At 44.1% G+C, this 19,040-nt stretch overlaps 2 protein-coding genes across 3 annotated transcripts in view; one reads left to right on the forward strand and one right to left on the reverse strand.

The window, feature by feature from the left end:
- Window positions 1-19,040, reverse strand: part of Jupiter (microtubule-associated protein Jupiter) — an 86,915-nt gene that overhangs the window by 40,955 nt on the left and 26,920 nt on the right. The window lies entirely within an intron of this gene.
- On the forward strand, window positions 5,500-8,008 carry LOC106640164 (UDP-xylose and UDP-N-acetylglucosamine transporter). 2 transcript variants are annotated; one of them, XM_089596596.1, is made up of 6 exons: window positions 5,500-5,756; window positions 5,906-6,174; window positions 6,514-6,730; window positions 6,808-7,122; window positions 7,200-7,351; window positions 7,428-8,008. In XM_089596596.1, the coding sequence occupies exons 2-6, from the start codon at window positions 6,098-6,100 to the stop codon at window positions 7,669-7,671; spliced, it is 1,005 nt and encodes a 334-aa protein (XP_089452722.1). In that variant the 5' UTR covers window positions 5,500-5,756; window positions 5,906-6,097; the 3' UTR covers window positions 7,672-8,008. The 2 variants fall into 2 exon arrangements, with proteins under 2 accessions (XP_089452722.1, XP_089452723.1); XM_089596597.1 differs by having other exon boundaries at window positions 5,500-5,695.

Consider the following 19,040-nt stretch of genomic DNA (forward strand, 5'->3'; position numbering starts at 1 on the left):
GAGCGCACGCTTCCACCGACTTGGCGATGCGGCGAACGGTAAATCCAAGCGTGCACCGCTCCTGGAATGAAGTGCTAAGGCACCGTTTTGCCGGTGCACGGAAAAATTAATTGAGCCTAAATACACCCCCACCCACCCACCTATCCTTGTACTCTCTCCTTCACGTTTCGGCTTCACCGAGTGCACTACGTGCACGACGGACTGCACGTTCGTTTCGCCACTCGCTCGAGCACCTGCTTTGCCGTCATTATACCATTGGGATGTTCCTATTTCTTTTATCGTCCGCTTCGCATTCCAAGAGCGTATTTTTGTACACCCACGGCTTACTCTCTCTCTGTCCCTCTCTCGTCAGGTGCACTGGGATTTAATTACTTTTCGGGATTTTGTTCGGCTGCTCGGTAGCGTGAATAAGTACATCCGCGCGGCAACCGAGTAAATCGCGGCGGCCGAGCGCGAAGTGGAAGGAAACTTAAATTCACTCGAGGAAATTTCATTAGCTTTCACGCTTCGTAGGAGAGCCCCCTTGGAGGTGTTTTTTTTTTTTTTAATGTCGAAAAAAAAAAAAAAAAAAAAAACAGTGAATATGAAAAAAAGACGCCCAAGGGGTTAAAGTGCGTACTCGTACAACTGCTCGAAATAAAACGACAATTAGGTCGGAAGTGTGTGTCCGCAGCAGCTTCGGAAACACATACACACATACGTGTGTGTAAAAGCCTTGAGAGATGCATCATCGAGAGGGAAGACAATGGGCGTACGCATTATTATATGTAGGCGCACAGAATGAGGTACTTGAGCGATTAGATAACTTCCGTTGCGCGTAATAAGCGTAATATACCATAACAGATACCATATATACCTTAATGGCTTTTCCCATATAAACGCGCAAACGTACGTGGATTATTAACTTTTCACACATTGCGTTTGATTTTCTCTCTCTCTCTATCTCTCTGCGACTCTCGTTCCTCGTATTATCTCGTAGGAGGGATGATTGAAAAGTCAAATGGACAAATCGGCCGAAACGATGGGGGGGGGGGATGTGAAAGATGCAATCCTCTTTTCTGGCCACGAGATAGGAAATCTCTGCTAGGTACCCCGCACTCGTTGTCTTGAAAATTCAACCTGGCGCATATATATGGTACGCGAACTTGTACACCTGAAATATACATTCGGTATGTGTGTACCTATACTGTGCACGAATACATATATACATGGAGCACGAGGAAGCGATGGTTGTTTACTCGCGCCTTTTGTTTCGTTTTCGTTCCCATTTTGGACACGTGCACGGCCGCTGTTGTACACGAATGTCTATAGGCAACAACAAGCTGCACTGGAAAAAATATTAAAAAAAAAAAAAAAAAAAACCATATCTTTTCCAAGTACATTTGCACGCGGTGCGTGGACTCAATATATTATAATGTCGCGAGGACGCAAAGAGACGACATTCAAAGTTAATCGCCCGGGAAGGAAAAAAAAAAAAAAAAAAAAAAAAAAAACGGAAGGAGCTCGACTACGATGGGCACACGCCCTGGGCACTTAAATCCCCGGCCAAGCCTCGCATGATCATCTCGAGAGCCAACAATCGATGACCTACCGACACATTGTGAGGGGCAATCGGAGACGGAGGGAAGGTGATTAAAAGACGAAAAAGGGAGGAGGACAAAGTCAAAAAAGGACAAGTAGCGGTGTACCCATAGGCTCAGCCGCGCATCACGAGGAGACACACCTTTCTCTTGGCAATTAATTTCGCGCGGTTTGATGATGCAAGCTCCGATACAGGCTACAGGCTTTTGGCGACTATGATGACGGATGGGCTGGGTCGATACGTTTTAGTAATATCATGTACAAGCAAGGCGTACACGCTTAATCGTACCCATGCGTATGCCATAATATGACTTTGTCGACGTCCTCCGAGCTTCCGGTCAACTATATGTACACTGGCCATTTGTATCGATACTTTTAACTCTTAATATTCCACGGACGATTGGTTATTGCTTCCCATTGTTTGCTACGTATGCCGTGCCCCTCGGGTTGTAGGTACTCTCTATACCAACTATAATATGCACCTGACAATGGGTTCACGTAATAAATATCTGCCGAGCAGAGATAATGGCATTGATGCGTAATCGCGCGACAAATAGCATTCGGGTAATTTGTTTCTAGGTGTGCGTTGCTGATACGTCAATATCGGGAGGGCGCGACGAGCATACGGTAACGACGCCAATGAGCTAAACGTCTGTATAATAGTGCATTGGACAGAGCAGCGCTACTTCGTGTTATGGCGTGGCTGTGATGTTTTTTTTTTTTTTTTTTTTTACTCACAAACCTAGAAGTCACGGATGCAAAAGTAGGTACACTCACCTGAAACAGACGAAAAAGAAAAAATTACATTAATAAATAAAGTCACGGTTAACACACGCATACAACAAAATGATATAGACTGTGGAGAACTATTCGGCGAAGCAGTCGGGGTCTTGTGAAAATAATGTATACATGTACGTGTAGGGGCGAGCTTGCAAGCGCACGTCACACGCGGCTTATTATTAAAACACGAGAGCGAAGCCAAAAATAAGCGTATACCCGCGAACTCTGGCGAGATTACAGGCACGTGGTACAGTGAAGTGGGGGCCGAGGGAAGGAAGCTCGCAAAATTCATTATTTAGTTGAAGGAATTTTTTTCCCCAATATCCTGGACATGCTATACGTACGAAATTTTGTAGAAAATAATATATACGTATAAAAAAAGAGAGATTCTCCTGTTTCGTCTCGATCGATGGTTTTTTTCCCCCTTATTCTTCCAAAGGTACTTGCGAGGTGTGTAACTTTTTCTCTCTTGCCTTCGAGCGAATAATCCATCGAACGTACGTATATTTTACGGCATCGGTGCAAAAGGAGAAGAAGAAGAGCGACGTGACGCTGTGTGTACTATACAGCATAAGTATTCAACGTCATGTTTTACCGGGGCACATACAAGAAATCGAATGGATTACCAGCTCGTATACATTATTTCCTTCACTCGATCGACTCCTCTTTTCTGCTTTTGAATTTCTATGGTATATAGGAAAATAGGTGTGTGGGGGGGGGGGGAGAAAAGCGCGCGCACCTTGACGCCTGAATGCACGACATTATAACACAACACACACGGGAAAAGATAAATTTTCCTAATACGACAACACACTTTGTATACGTATGTTATATGCATATTATATAGAGGGTACACAAGTAGGTACATCTGTACTCCAAGCGCGTGTACACACGAATTTATTATGCAAATCGATTTCCCGCGAGAGAAGAGTATAGTACATGGAGAGAGTTGGAAAAAGTGCGTTTGTTCAGCTGTGTGTTTGATTTAAAAAAAAAAAAAAGAAAATATTCTGTTTAAAACAAAACGGCATCTATACACACACCACGCCAGTTATCTCGATCGGCGATCGACCTGAATATAATATGGTACACACACAGAGCTCGAGAGCGAGAAAGAAAGAAAAAAAAAAAAAAAAAACAATCGAATGTATACAGCTCTGTAAACGAAGCTTCGTATGCGCCTGTACACACCGCACGCGAAACATCTAATCTCTCTGATTTCCATTTTATTGGCGCGAAATGTTGAGAAAAGTTCATTCGACAGCGTACAGGGGAGAGCGGCTGGTATAGATAGCGGAGCCGAGAAATCTTATCGGCCGCACCGGCCCCAACACTTTCGCGAATTCGTATTATATATTTGGTATACGCGAGTCCATCGGCGACTTTTTAAATATTCTTTTACCAGAGAGAGAGAGAGGGGGAACGCTATCCGGGACGTAATCGATTCGCCAAGCTCTACCCAGTGGCGGGTTTATTTTGACAGCCGAGGGGGAGACGAGTAACTGCAACTTCACCTCTTTTGTCCATATAGGCGTACACAAAGGGTGGCCGTGACGGGGAAGTAAATATTTGGCACGTATCCTCGGACGACTCCACCGTGTGGCAGTCACGGACTCGCCAACCGGAGTACACGGGATACACCCTTGTTCGGCTGCACTACACGCAATACGTCAACTCAACATCGAAGTGCATACAGCTATATGTATACACGTTACAAGGGGATGCACATGGGTATACATACCCGGTGTTCGTAAGGTAAGTCGGGGGCGAAAGGAGGCATCGGTTCTTTGCAGTATATCGGTATACATTATAAACCGTTAATTTAATTTCGGTACAGGTGTATATGTACCGCGCGTCGGTGGCCGAAAAGTCCCTCTCTTCCGAACTCCCTATAGCTGCAGCTCCCAATTGTGTCGGGTGGGTTCGACGCCGATTTACCAATTGTGCGTTGAGGCGCGCTGGGAGTGGACGGGTTTTCACGTACCACGGGGTTTTTCCCAAAGACTGTTTTTTTTTTTTTTTTTTTTCCCCGATCCGAGCTGTTGTTTCGAGTCGAGCTACGCCACGTGGAAGTGAAAAATTACAAATACGTTCGTTACTTGGTATGTTTATCAGTTTTCGATATAACTGAAGCTGCCCTTTCGTAAAAAAGAAAGAAATTTTTCGAGGGGGAGGGAGGAGGAAAATTACAAAAAGCGCCGGGTATAGTCTGATTTTTGAGTTAAAAGGAAAAATAAAACGATGGAAAAGAGAAAAAAATCATTGACGTTACGATGGGGAGCGAGAAGCGAACGGCAGATGTACGGCACAAGAGGAAATTATTTTAAAAAATAAATAAAGTACAACGGCGATGGTGATGCGTTTCGGAAATAAAGCACTTCTCCTCTGTTATACACGCGGCGCGTCGACAGCACCGGCTCGAGGCGTTACAGATGAGCTTATCTTTTTTACTTTGAACTTTCGCGCGCGAGAGAGTAATATCATCGTGGAGACTCCTCCATACGGGAGGACGGATGTTTTTTTTTTTTTCCATTCTCTCGTGCGTTTATCACTGTTGTTTCAAGCGAATCATGGGCAACTCCAGTTTATAAGTAGCTCAAAGTGTAAAATCAAAGGATGATAAGGTAACAATAATTATATTCAATACATGTACTGAAACAAATGTAAAAAAACTGTCTGACTTGCCAAGGGTGCCCTCTGCACTTAAAAAAAGATCAAACTGCAATTATATAATAATTGTAATAATTTTTAACCACAGTTGGTAATAAAGATACTTGCTTTCGTTGAACGAGCAAAATATACATACACTTATGTATACGCGTTGCCGTCCCTTTTTTTCCTGCAACTGCATAAATCCCCCCACGCACAAAGAACCGTCGTAAATTATATTATGACACCATCGACGTGAAAACAGCAACCATAGGTAAATCCAAGCCTAGTTAAGTACATAGGCAGTGCGTATTATTTTGTTGTCCACGCGCTCATTTATATACCTGCTCCTTTTATTTTCTTCCCCGAACCCAAAATCCCCAAAGAAGAGAGCCCCTCCACTGTGTGAATATGTATGCATAATTTAGGCTGTATAGATTAGTATTGACCTCTACCATCACTCCCCTACATTTCGAGGATGAGCTCAGTAGAGCTCCAACTACGAACGCTAAAGGAATTTATTTCATTTGGACACTCTTCGCTGAAAACTGTACACCCGCTGGCTGCAACATTCGTAACTTAGACATTGTCAACAGCATCATCGGATGAATAAAAAATTAATCGACGCGAACGAAGGAGACAGAAAAAGATGATTGTAAGCGCCAAAGTGATGTACACATAAAATGTAATTATGTAGGAGGCCAGCAACGTCAGCACTTGACTCTGTTATCTCACTTAGCCTCGAGGTATATAAATATAGATACATACCTACAATGTACCCCACACATGTGTATCGGAACAGTGCTGTAGTTATTGGCATAATGACAAGGCAGAGCTTGTGATGTATATACCTCAGTAGGTATATAAATATATAACACACACATATTAATTTTAGTCCCGAATGGATCTGCTGTCGAGTGAGTGCATATGCAGCAGAAGCCGCAGTATATACTTGCGTAGCAGAAGAAGAAGAAGCAACGAGCACGTGCGCGAGCTCAGGAGGCGGCAACAACCCTTTCAAAATTATAACAAAATTCGTGCGCGTTTATTGTAACTTATACACCAATAGTTGTCGCGTTTGAAAAACATGGGCGCCGCAACAGCGACTTTTCTCGTATTTCTCGGCTGCTGCTCCAATTTGGTGTTCCTCGAACTTTTAATGAAGTGAGTATTTATACCGTTTCTTCGTTATCCGTCTATAATTGTACACTGCAAGTACGTGCTTCATTTCCTACGGTTTTTATCCTCACTCGAATCGTCATCTCGTTAGATGCACTTAACCTTACTTTTGTTGCGTCTGTCTTATACCTATATTATATTGGTATAAATTTACGAGTTTAGAGCTGTGCGAAAACAATCATTTCTATTGCAAGTACCATAGCACATTTGTTTATTTTCCCAAAGTGAACAGTTGTACGTTCAAACTGAAGAAAAAAAAGCACCTACTTGCAATTTAAAAAAAAAAAAGTCCCGCTGTTGAAACGCAACGAAACACCCACGCAGAGAGGACCCAGGCGGTGGCAATTTGGTGACTTTCGTGCAATTTTTGTTCATCGCCATCGACGGCTTCCTCTTCACGTCGAAATGCGGCACAGCACGATCCGCCGTACCAATGAGCAAGTACGCAACGCTGGTCGTCTTTTTCTTCGTCTCGAGCGTCCTCAACAACTACGCCTTCAACTTCAACATACCCATGCCCCTGCACATGATATTCCGTTCGGTGCGTTGTACAAACATTAACACAGCTGCGTGCATTGTAATTTTATCACGTAAAACGAGGAAAGGTTTTTCATCCAGGGTTCCCTGATAGCCAACATGGCGATGGGCATACTGATCCTCAGGAGGAGGTACACCTTCGACAAGTACACCTCGGTGCTCATGATAACCGTGGGGGTGGCGATTTGCACGATCGCCAGCGGCAAGGAGGTAAAGTCGACGGTGCCGGTGGGCCCTGGCTCGGTGCCCACGACCTTATGGACCGATTTTTTCTGGTGGACCGTCGGCGTTGCCATACTCACGGTCGCCCTCTTCGTTTCCGCTAGGATGGGCATTTACCAGGAGACCCTGTTCTCCACCTACGGCAAGAACACACGGGAAGCCCTCTACTACTCGGTAGGGACGCCACCTCCTATTCTTTCGTTTACTACCAAATACGTATTTTTTTTTTTTTTTTTTTTTTTCTCTTCTAGCATCTATTGCCGCTGCCGTTCTTCGTCTTCTTGGTGCCAAACTTGTGGGAGCACGCCCTCGTGGCCGCCAACTCGCCCGCTCTGAGGATACCGATAGTCGGCCTGGCGATGCCGAGGATGTTTGCCTACCTGATCGGCAACGTGATCACGCAGTATCCTTTTTCAACCAACAAAAATAAATAGATGATAAATAATTCCCAAAGAATTTCCTCAACTCGCCGGTTTTAGATACATGTGCGTCGGATCGGTGTTTAAGCTAACGACCGAGTGCACGTCCCTGACGGTGACCCTGATACTGACGCTGCGCAAGTTTTTGTCGCTCATATTCTCAATCATCTACTTTCAGAATCCGTTTACGTTTTACCACTGGATGGGCACGATATTGGTCTTTGCTGGCACGATCCTCTTTACCGAGGTGGTGCAAAAGGCCTTTTTGGCGTCGAAGCGGAAACAGCAGACAAAGGTCGAGTGACGACCGATAATAAAAGAGACAATAAATGAAATATATTTTTGTAAAAGTGGAGTAAAAGTGTCTTCAATATATTACATTGCAACAACCCCCAAGGTGGTGCAAGGGCGTATTAAAAAAAGGACTCGTGGGTCACGACCTCGAGAGAGGGAGAAAAAAAAATTTTTTTTTCAATAATCCACTGTGCGCGGCCAAGTGATAATCGCGCTGCCGTCGTCATCCACACATGTTTCAATAAAAAAATAATAAAAGAAAAGAAGATTGTAGTGACTTATCTCGCTCAAAAACACAAAATCTGATTTTCGCACCCTCTCGCTACACAGAGTATATATTATATACCCATCAGTGCACGTAATCACGTATTCATTTATACAATGAGTCACAGCTATAGCGCAGCAGCTCCTCCCGCGCGACAACATATATATACACATCTAATCGGCGGCAAGTGCTCTTCGAGATTATGGCGTTTAATTGCTCCTCGTTTCTGTCCGCTGATTTTTCCTCGAGCATTACTCTACCCATACATACACACGTGAATCCAAGTGCAAGGTGCGCGTTATCCGTTATATGTATTGTGTGCGCTATCCGTAAACTGCCCTCGAGCGCAAGAGCAAGTGTATATATTATTCAGCCACTGGAAAGGTGTTGTTAATTTTATCGCGTGATTTTTCCAAATCCCCTCTTGTCCGCGAGTACGATGGCGAGTTATCGCCACCACGGAGATTCTGTCCAACGACAGAATGTATATAAGGTATAGATGACGGATCGGTATACAATACTTTTATCTTGGTTTCCGAAAATAAAGCAGAAACTCGGGTTGTGTATTTTTCGCAGAAATAACGGAGCGCTGAGAGATAAGACCGAGTGCGCATACAAATTTCGGCTGGTGTGCACCTGGGTGTTGTGGTGGTATCATCACATAATCCATATTAAATACAGCGTTTGCTTGGTATACAGCGCACACGCGCCAAGCTCGGGTGATGGTATACCTTCACCAAATGATATTCACAGCTTGACCTTCATTTTTGTACACCTACATTGCATTTACCGAAAAGTATATTATACTGTACTCGCATGGCAATGGCCAAAGTCGTGATTTTGTTTTTTCTTTATCCATCAAAAATTATTTTAATCCAGACTTTAGAGTCAACAATAGGTGTGCCTAGTATACAGAACGGGGGATAATCATCGTTTCTGTCGCCACAAGTGAGAAAAACCCATATTCACCTCGAGATGTTCCTTCGGCTGTACCGCTCGCATTTCCAAAAATAAACCTCGTGGATATTTACAAATCACCGTTTAACGAGCCCCTGGGACATAATAAAGATAAGAAAAGTAGTGGGGTAAAAAAGGGGGGATCAAACTCGCTGACAAAAAGATACGCTCAAAGTTTATACGTACAGAAAAAAAAAAAAAAAAAAAAAAAAAGGTGATGGAGCCCCGGATGTGGGCATGAAAATCGGTCTCGCTCACCTGGCTCGTAACGACGGGAAACGTTGTAATTGTGAGCGCGCGCGCGCGAGGCCCCATCTTCTTCGCGTTTAATCGAGCGCGACGAGACAGAACCGCGGCTCTCCACCGATCAACCTGTACATGCATACATACAAATATTATACACCCAAGTAAGCGCGGAGACGCCCGAGCGTATTTTCCTTTCATCGCTCCTGTATATATACCCACCGCTACTGTTGGTTTTTTCATCGCGGCTATGCGGCGTCTTCGTCTTTGTGGTGGGATTTTTTTTTGCTTCTTCTTCATTTGTGGCTCTCGTTGTTCAACAAAGGATAATGGACGCAGAACAAATATAACGTTTCACGCGCGACCGCGTCTTACATATCAAAACGTAGCGCGAAAAGGTACCTATACACGCATAGCCCATTCATTTAATCGGCCGAATGTTTAATTGTCCCTATCGTGTCATCGTATACTGTACCGCTCGTGTACGACGACTCCTACTTCGTCTTGGTCGTAAACGGAAACGCGGATAGAGTTTTCTCGATGACCACCCAAGAGGAGCGAAAGAAATCGTGTGTATACTTGGACTTTTGGCACGTATGAAAAATCCATCGCGTCGCGCACGAATGTGCGTGTAAAAAAAAAAAAAAAAAAAAAAAAAGACAATTTTCTCGTATATGCGCTAGAAAGCCCGGAGCGTACGATTAATTAAACATTTTACGAGGCGGGGAACGAAAGTTATCAACAAATTTCGCGTGAAAGCAGCAGCCGCGCGTCCAAGAGAGAGAAAATCATTTTTACCCGTTACCAGTTTTCCGAACGAGCGACATCGTGTACGCGCACCGGCTACATCGTAGATTATAAAATTTGAAAAGTAGACCAGAGACCGGGACACTGATTTTTTCCCTCTCCTTCTTTAATAAACCTCCTTTTGGCTGTGTATATGTACACACGTTTCGCGAGAACCGGATACCAGAGAGAGAATTACACGAGGTGTAATTGTATCGAGAGATCAAATGCCGATGAAAAAAAAATCATAAGCTCCCGAAAAGCGCCAATAGAGCTGCCCGATGGCCATATATTGGACTCGTTGCATCGTGCAAAATATGGGTCGTTTGGTAATTACGCCGATGGCCATTAACACGTAAATGAGACAACAGTGCGGCGACACATATATTAACGTCGGCGCACGGCGCGAAAGCCGCGGGCATATAATTGAGCAAACAAAATTTTATCTTACCATATATATATATGCGCACCTACATGTATACGTATGGTTGTTGTTCCTGGCGCCTCCGAAGCGTGAGAATCGAGGGACTACCGGTTTTCAGTCTCTTTGACTTATCGTCCCGCCTCGAGTTTCAATTGCGCCTTTTCAAACGCACGCGGGATAAGTACGCACATACACAATATTTTCGGTGATGTTTTCGCCTCTGCCGTGCAACGTGTGTGTGCATATATACACAACATGCAGGAAGGCGTGAGTTATTACGATGATGCATGTACACCGTGCCATTGGCGGACCGAACTCGATCTGGGTTGTCGCGTGTATACCTACGGCGTCTGGAATAATTGTAATGAATTTACGGGGAGACGCGCGCGGAGGAGGTGAAATATTCCGCCCGGCTGCGATGTTGGCCCGCGATTAGAAGGGGAAAACAATGAAACGACGGGGACGAGATATCCTTGTTGGCTAATTTATGTTGCGCCTCGGATGGATTTATGGACATATACCCGCTCTCACACGGAGTTTGATCCTCTTTCTTCCTCCTCTCGAGTGAGAAATTTTCTTTTTCGCCGTTTGTTTGATTTCACTTCATTGAAATGGCCCCCGGTTAATGACTACAGTGTTGGGATATATACCTACCGGGCTAAGTCTTAACGAGGATTTTTCGATGAGCTCCTCCCACGCAAAAGACGATAAATAAAGTACAGCCTGCAATAATCCAAAATGGTCACTCTTCCGTGTGTATATGTATATTATGTAGGTGTACAAGACTATGGGACTTTGAAATGATTTTCGAAAGTACTTCTCCGGCACCTGCGATTTTACGATTCTCTTCCTCCTCCCGGAGGCTATGTTTCAGAAAGAGAGAAAAAAAAGCACTTGTCCCCGCGACCAGCCAAACCGCCTCGGGCACCATCCGATCCGGCGTTACACTCGTAAAAGGATTTACGGAGTGGAAAACGACTAGATTTCAATTCGCGGCGTAAAAACACCGCCGCGACGGATGATCCGGAAAGAGAAGAAGAAGACAAATCGCCTCGCCAGAAGAGAGAAAGAAAAACCAGCACTTTCACCGCCAAATCCAAACGCAAAGGAGTTACAACGCGGCAAAAGTTCGACGACCCGTGCATATACATCGGGGGCGACTAATGACACGCGTTATTATTCTTTAGCCAAGGGCGGCGCGCACGCGATACAGGGAGGGAGCAAAAATCGCGCGGGGCCTTTTTTTTTTTCTCTCGAGAAAAAGAAAAAGACGCGTAATGACGCCCTGCCCACTATCGGCCGCACCATCGTTAAACACGTACCTTCGTACTCGCGGTATTCTGATGGTACATAAATGGTACACAATATACATACATGTACAGGGCAAGCGAAAGATGAAAATCTCCTCGAGCCGAAACTAATGCACGAAACTCGCGATCCGGTGACGAGATTCGTCGCGCTTTCTCGAGAATGAAAAAAACACACCGGGGGTGCAAAAAGCGATCCAAGACGTATGGGCACGCCGGGGTGAGCGTGATAAACTCGCGCCACTAAAGTTTCGCCGATTCTTATATGCTTGGGAAGCATTTTTGCGCGAAAAAAACCCTGCCCAACAATACCAATGACGGATGGGGTTAAATAAAAAACACGAAATGGTCAGTATGTATATACGTATGATCATCATCGGAGGTGCGGCTTGGGAGGAAAAGGAGCGTGCACACCCGCGTGTGCAATGACGAGACGGGCTTTTGCGGATTTTAACGAATACCCGCTTAATTACTCGCTAATCAGTCTTGGGTATATATTATACGCGGGTTGCTTGTATACCTCCTCTCTGCTCCTCGAGCCGCTAATTACAGGATACTTGCACCGCATTCACAATTACACGCGCCAAGGGGCACCAGCATCAGCTGATGTGTAGCTCTCCGCTATTTATCATTATGTTACCGTATACCTTTTCCTACCTATGTACATCGAGAACATCTTTGCGAGGATAATGAAAAATCCAGCGCGGCCCCCCCCCGTGCTGATGGTAAAATTTTAATGCTCGCCTATATATTTACCGCTCTGTACATGAAAATTCCTTTTTTTTTTTTTTTTCTCCTTCCCAACATCCCCATCTCTGCTCAAACTATTTTTATTTTTATCACCGCAGCGCTTTGATTTCGGAATTCCAAAGGCAGCTTGTGCAACGTGTACCGTTGCGTTAACAACGAACCGCTCCCCTGTTATACCGTGTGTCCGTACGTACTACCCTCCTCCGTTGCGTGTACGTGTGCGAGCTTGAAGATAAAAAAAAAAGAAAAAGAAAATCACCACTGGAAGAGAGAGAGATAAGTATATAACGCAGCTCTCTCAAGTATAGGTACTTTGCTCGTGTACATAATAATATATAGGCTCGGAAGAATAAAAATCTCCACGCCTAGCTGAGCACAGCGCGAAATGGGGGGGGGAAAAAAAAGGTAAGGAAAATTGACGTAGGTACATTTTTAAGTGCGCGAGAGCATATATAACAACACAGGGCACCGACACGTGCTTTTAACGAGCAGTAGCCGGGATAGGTATAGGTAATGTGTCGTAATAAGCCGGTGCATTGCGTGTAATAAATGTATACTATACATCATGGGAAGGACGAAATATATGTATAGTAGACCCGATTGCTCGTACTTTTTTTTAATTTTCGCTCTGGTTTCACTAGCTGTGGGTGTTCATCAAAGAGTCGAATGGTGATGGCTGAAAGAGAGGGCATTTTCCCATTGTCCAAATGAGAACTTTTTTTTTTTTTTTTTTTTTTTTTCGTTTCCCCTTCGTCCCAAGCGAGTTTCTCGCGCCTCTTTTAATTTGCGGGAGGATGTGGCTGTCGCGTACTGTACTGGAAATTCTCATGATTACGGCCAAAGAGGGGAGGACTCGTCGAAGCGATTGTTCGTTGGGATATGAATAATTATTACTACGCACCGACGGATGTTTGTGGTGTTTTTTTTTTTCCCCTTTCTTTCTGTCTTTTTACTATTTCCCGGCCTTGACCGAATTTTTTTGCGGCTGATGTACGTAGGTTTTCGCACGTTCGAGGGAGAAATTAAATGAAATATCGTTACTTCACCGCGTGTCCGATGATCATCGACAACGCGACGATGTACAAAATTGACGCAAGACTCATTCGTTCGAAAAGATTTTTACCTCGTCGTATGGTATTTTTTTTTTTCAAATTGGAGGAAAATGAGCTTTTTCCGTTAATGACGCGCTGTGAAATTTTATAATACCCCGTACATTTATACATATAAAACACGGCAAACTTGGCGTCACTAATTGCCGCAAATAACACACACGCCGAGCTCGTCCACACGAGAGAGTAATCACCTGCGATTATCATCCAAGCGATGATTATTATACATGTATATACTGTCTACATCTTGGGTCGTTCGGATAAACATCTTTTGGCCAAAGCACGCGGGGCGATGCATTATTTTTTTTTAATGGTTAATGCAACCAAATCATGACTTACACGAGTAATTTCTTAAAAAAGAAAAAAATCTCCAATTGAGCTTCTTTTCTATAAAAACCAAAATTTTGCATTTGTTCACGCGACTCTGTACGTGGCAGCTAAAAACAAGCGACTACCTCGTACACTTGCCCCCAAAGTCATCGAGCGCGACGAATCCCATGTCCCGGTTGTGCGCAAATAAAAAAAAAAAAGTGAGCCCCGCCCGTTGCTCGCCGACCTACATATTACCTCCCGAGCTTACTTCCGGCATCGCCAGACCAAACGAAGGAGAGACAAAGTCAGCGAGCCCTTGCTCTCTTTGCTTCCTTATTCGCATAAACATCCGACAACAACAACAACGGCTAACAAAGCTCGACCCTCCCACCGCACCATCAGAGAGTACAATCTTATCGTCATCGACGCACACACACGTACCTGCACCATATGTTATTTATATTTACGTGCGGAACTAAAGCAGCGCAGCGGGAGGCTCCGATGTTACACACATATACACACACTTGGTTATCCCCGTATACGAAGCTGATTCAGGGAGGCCACTACCGGTTAACGGCTCGAGGAGTTGAGAGAAAGAGAGCCGAGTTTGCGGTGCTTCCGATGCGTTACGAGACCTAATTAAAAGGCATCCCTGGGCAAGCCGCTTGCCCCCAGCGTCTCCCATTAACATGTTTCATATCAAGCGCATTGTTTGTTAATACATCGGACGACGGTATATTACGTGCAGCCGCCCACGGGGAGGCTGCTGATATGCCGCTTCTTCTAGCTCCTTCTTGTCTCTTATTTTATTTTTTATTATTGTTGTATCTTTTGCATAAATAATTTTTTTTTTTTTTTTTTTTTGAGTCAAGAGAGTCGTTTTCGCGCTTTCACAATTGAAGCCAAGGAATTATCGTTGGTACAAGTGCTGTTTAGCATTTTCGGAGCTTTTCACAAGAGACCGCGGAGAAAGACATATTTATAGTCTGGCACCACTTTATATGAAGGGGTCGGGTTAATCCGTTTGATATACGCGGAGATGGAGATGAGGAAATGAAGTCACTTCTCTTTGCGCTTTACGGGTGAGGATGTATTATTATTATTATTATTATTATCATACGGGTGAGGAGATAATTAATGAAATTTAGGTCGCGAAGATCAGCCTGGAATATCAATTAGCTTCTTGGAGTACGTACAATTCTCTCAAAAAGTAAGTAGGTATGCGTACAGATACAGACACCAAATTCGTGGAATTTATGTGAATGTACACGGCACATATTTTAAAGGAGATGCTGCACGTGACGGATGGAAAGTAAACGTGTTCATTTTAATAAATAGGCATTGTATATAATTATACACGTACTTACATGTACGCCCGAGGGTCCTGGTGTGCGTACAATAAACGTAAAATTAGGAGGTCGCGGAAAGGCTCGTTAAGTGTACACACGTGCGGTAAACCGTGAATAACGTGGAAAACAAAGAAACAATGCGCGTGAGACAAATATCACATCTCGTGAAAATCTGGAAAAGAAGGATTGTAATTTTTATTTGTTTGGGCCTTGGTTTCATTCCTTGAAATAATATATCTGGATTCTGGAGTCATCTTGGAAAGTTGAAAAAAAACACCACCAAGCTGTATATACTTCAACTGCCTACACTGAGAAAAAAAAAAAAAAAAAAAAAAAAAAAAAAAAAAAAAAAAAAATACCATTCTGCACTATAAAATCGTACACGCTTGCATCAAATTTACAGTACAGAATGGTATAATTTTTACTGTAATTTCTTTATAATTTTTATAATGAAAGTCTCGGTGCGAGCATCGGAAAATCCTAAATTATTCCTAGTTTATTTTGTTGCAACCATCATTATGATAATGATATACACAAGAGAGCACAAGTGCGTGTTTGCGCACGGTTTGTCCGTACAAGCCGATATGATCGATTGGGCCCCAATCGCAGCTTCGTGTACACGAAGAGATGAGCCTAAAACGTACATACAGTACCTGCAGCCGTACTCCCTCGGCGCTTTCAATTGTAAATCACGTCCGCGCGCCAGAGGAGTAGGGGGGATGATCCGCAACAGATCGAACTCGTCCGATACAGCGCTAAAAGAGCAGAGTGTGGCATATCACGGGTCGAAAGGCGCCGTATTCTCAGGGATGTACCGGTGCAGAGGTGAAAGTTATAGACACCGGCTGGAGAGAGCTACGGAAGAGCGGCGCGCGCGTACCGCGATCCCCCTATACATCTTTTTTGACGAACTCGGCGTTAAGTGCTATTTTACGGCTGCATTGTTCGAATCGCGCCCGATATCAGGTGTTCGTATACACATATGCTAATCCTCCGTATCTGTGCATTTGTTGTCCACGTACACGCTCGCGATAGCTATATCCATCATCCGTAATAAGCGTATATGTATATCGTCCGCATCTGCCAGCCGAGAGGTGTGCGCAAAAGCGTGCGTGTACGCGTGTTTTCTCTTTCTCGGCGAGATTTTCGCGAAAAGAATATAATCCCCTCCTCCTTTTGTTGTGGCTGGGATGCATGTAAAATTACGTAAAAGACGGGGTACAATGGGTCGGCTCAATGGTGTGGGAACGACCGCGCTGGAGAACAAGAAGGCTTTCGCTCCGATGATAGCGGCCATGATGTACTTTGCGCTTTTTATTGACATCAACGAAGCGACGAAACGAGGCCGGGTCTCGATTTTCGCCTTTGAGCTTAAAAAACCCGATGCCTCATTGGGCTTTCTTGTTGCAAGGGTATTTATTCCCTTATACCACCGCGCAAATTCATTTCCAACGCAAAAAGGATCTTTGGTCCTCTTTCCACGTTTCCCTCATTGGTACATATGGCACGCGAGTCCACGATGTGGGCTACAGGTATACTGGAGCGCGAGCTGCGTGACCGCAGTTAAGCTCCTTTGAACGATTTTTTTTTTTTTTTTTTTTTACAAAAGATAGAGGAAAGAAAAGAGGGAGGGTCATCCGGTGAAGCGATTGATTAAACTGATAATGCACCGACTGCCGTAGAGCGCATGCAACATGTATTATATATACTCCGACAATGAGAGAGATGGAGACGACTACGTGATAATTAGGATGCAGACGAGAGTCGTCGTCCTGCAATCAGATATACAAGTCCACCTACTGTACAATGTACAAGCCAGATAAAGAGACGTATAATATAAGGAGAGAGAGAGCGGGGAAAGATGATATTTCGCGCGTGCAGTTTGCGATGATGCGCAGCTACGGAGATGAGATCTGATGCCGGCCGCGTTGAAAGATTTCACTTTTCGTCTGGCATATTTAAGAGATTATGATGCCCCGGAGTTTGAGGGTCGGGTACATCGCGACCGAGTACCATTTCACTGTAATATATATATATATATATGTTAGTCTATCAAAGCTTAGGAAAAACTGTAGATGTGCAAGGGATATACAATTAATTAGAGACTCGTAACTGTATATCCACACACGTACGCGATATATATATATATATATATAGGTGAAAATGTATGATCGCGTTTCGCCCGCCCTATCGCGATGGCTCAATTAATTTAACTGCACCGCTTACACGCGTAAGATGCATTTTAAGCGCTTGGATTGAGGAAAAAAAAAAAAAAAAAAAAAAAAAAAGAAAAATTTCTCGATGATAAATATAATTTTATCTCCGGCGTTCGTGGTGTCGGTGCACATACATCACGCTTATCGCGCGAATGTCCGTTTATTTGGATATAATCCCCGCGGAACTCAATATGCTTCCATTACACGTTTATGTATACCCTATATACACACCAATGGCTATCGGCTTTCGAATTAATTGACACTAGGTGTTTGCTCGTCTATTCATGTTTTCTTTTTATTTAGAGTACAAAATATGGGCGTGAAATAGGCACACCAATTATCCATTTTGCGGTATTATACAGGGAAAGAGACGTCAAACCGACCAGCAAAGTGGAAATTCAAGATGCACAGGAGAGCGCTCTCAGAAATTTGAGTGTATATATCGTATTCCACGGCGCGCGCGAAGGAAAAAAAAAAAAAAAAAAAGGGAATAAATCGTTTTTAAGCGGGTGCGCGATTCGTTTAAGCGCACGCACGCCAACTTGGCCCCGAGCAGGTCTCGTATTCGCGAGCGTTGGTGAAACTTTTTTTCCCCTCTCGTTCTACCGATGAAGTTTGCCGGATAGCCAAGCACCCATATATACGATCGAATTTTAAAGGTCGACGCGCCAGAGGAACTGCGATGGATAAGTAAAGCTCGTCGATATGCACTTTACACGGCCGTGCGTCAAATTAACTAAAATCAAGCGATCGATTAAAGAGACACGACCCGTCTAATGGATCCCGTTAACCAGCCTTCCCCCCCCCCATTGTAAGCGCACGCAGCATCACCATTTTCATCTGGTGCGCATGCAGAGACGCGTACAAGAATCAGGAAGAAAGTGTATAAATGCTCTTTTATATGTGTGCGTAGTATGCACTCGAAGAGGAGAAAAGCTCCCATCATCGCGCGCACTCGAGCCTATTAATCGCGTACGTCTCGCTGATACACGGCGCACGTACACCTAAACGTGCAGCGATTATCTATACGTGTATGTATAGAAGCATAAAGACGACGGTACAGGTGTGTACAGCGAGAGGAGGGGGTGGGGGGGGGGGGGCAAAAGCTCGCGTGGAATGCATGCGAATGGCTTTCGTTGGAAACGAGATACTTTTTGTTTGTTTGTCTGCGAGCTGTTTATCGCGTGCTGATGATGATGAGGCGCGGGAGAGTTTTCAGCGCCAAAGGCGCACTCGAATTGATGGGTATACTTGGACGTTTAGAGGAAATTTTCAGGCCTTCGTGTACTTATCTTTCCGTGTCATTTGTATTGCGGCTTGGGCATACAGTGGTTGGGAAAAAAGTGAAGAGAATCGCACCTCGTTCATTTGGATGGAAAATTCAAGGTTTTAACAATATACTATCGACCAATTTTCCTTGTATTAGGTTTTAGTTTGTTGTACGCAAAGGAAAAAAAATTTAAAAAAAAAAAAGAAGCTTGTTGGTTTTATCGAGCTCGTTATAATGTACACGAGGGGGCTACAGTAATTATGGTCATTGTGGTTTTTCATTGAGTGTGCGCGAGGTGTATACTAACCGAACCGTTACGATTTTATCATCGACAGTAGTTTTAATTTCCACTTTTTCTCTTCCCCCGAGCATAATTGGATCATTTTCCTTT

The sequence above is a fragment of the Copidosoma floridanum genome, unplaced genomic scaffold (genome assembly GCF_036245765.1).
Source record: "Copidosoma floridanum isolate Cflo_tuat_1 unplaced genomic scaffold, Cflo_Japanese_pri ptg000030l, whole genome shotgun sequence".
Lineage (NCBI taxonomy): Eukaryota > Metazoa > Arthropoda > Insecta > Hymenoptera > Encyrtidae > Copidosoma > Copidosoma floridanum.

Coding starts and splice junctions, on each gene's coding strand:
- LOC106640164 (XM_089596596.1), top strand. CDS start 6,098: ATGGGCGCCGCAACAGCGACTTTTCTCGTATTTCTCGGCTGCTGCTCC. Junction 6,731..6,807: donor TGCACATGATATTCCGTTCG/GTGCGTTGTACA, acceptor TTTTTCATCCAG/GGTTCCCTGATAGCCAACAT. Junction 7,123..7,199: donor GGGAAGCCCTCTACTACTCG/GTAGGGACGCCA, acceptor TTTCTCTTCTAG/CATCTATTGCCGCTGCCGTT.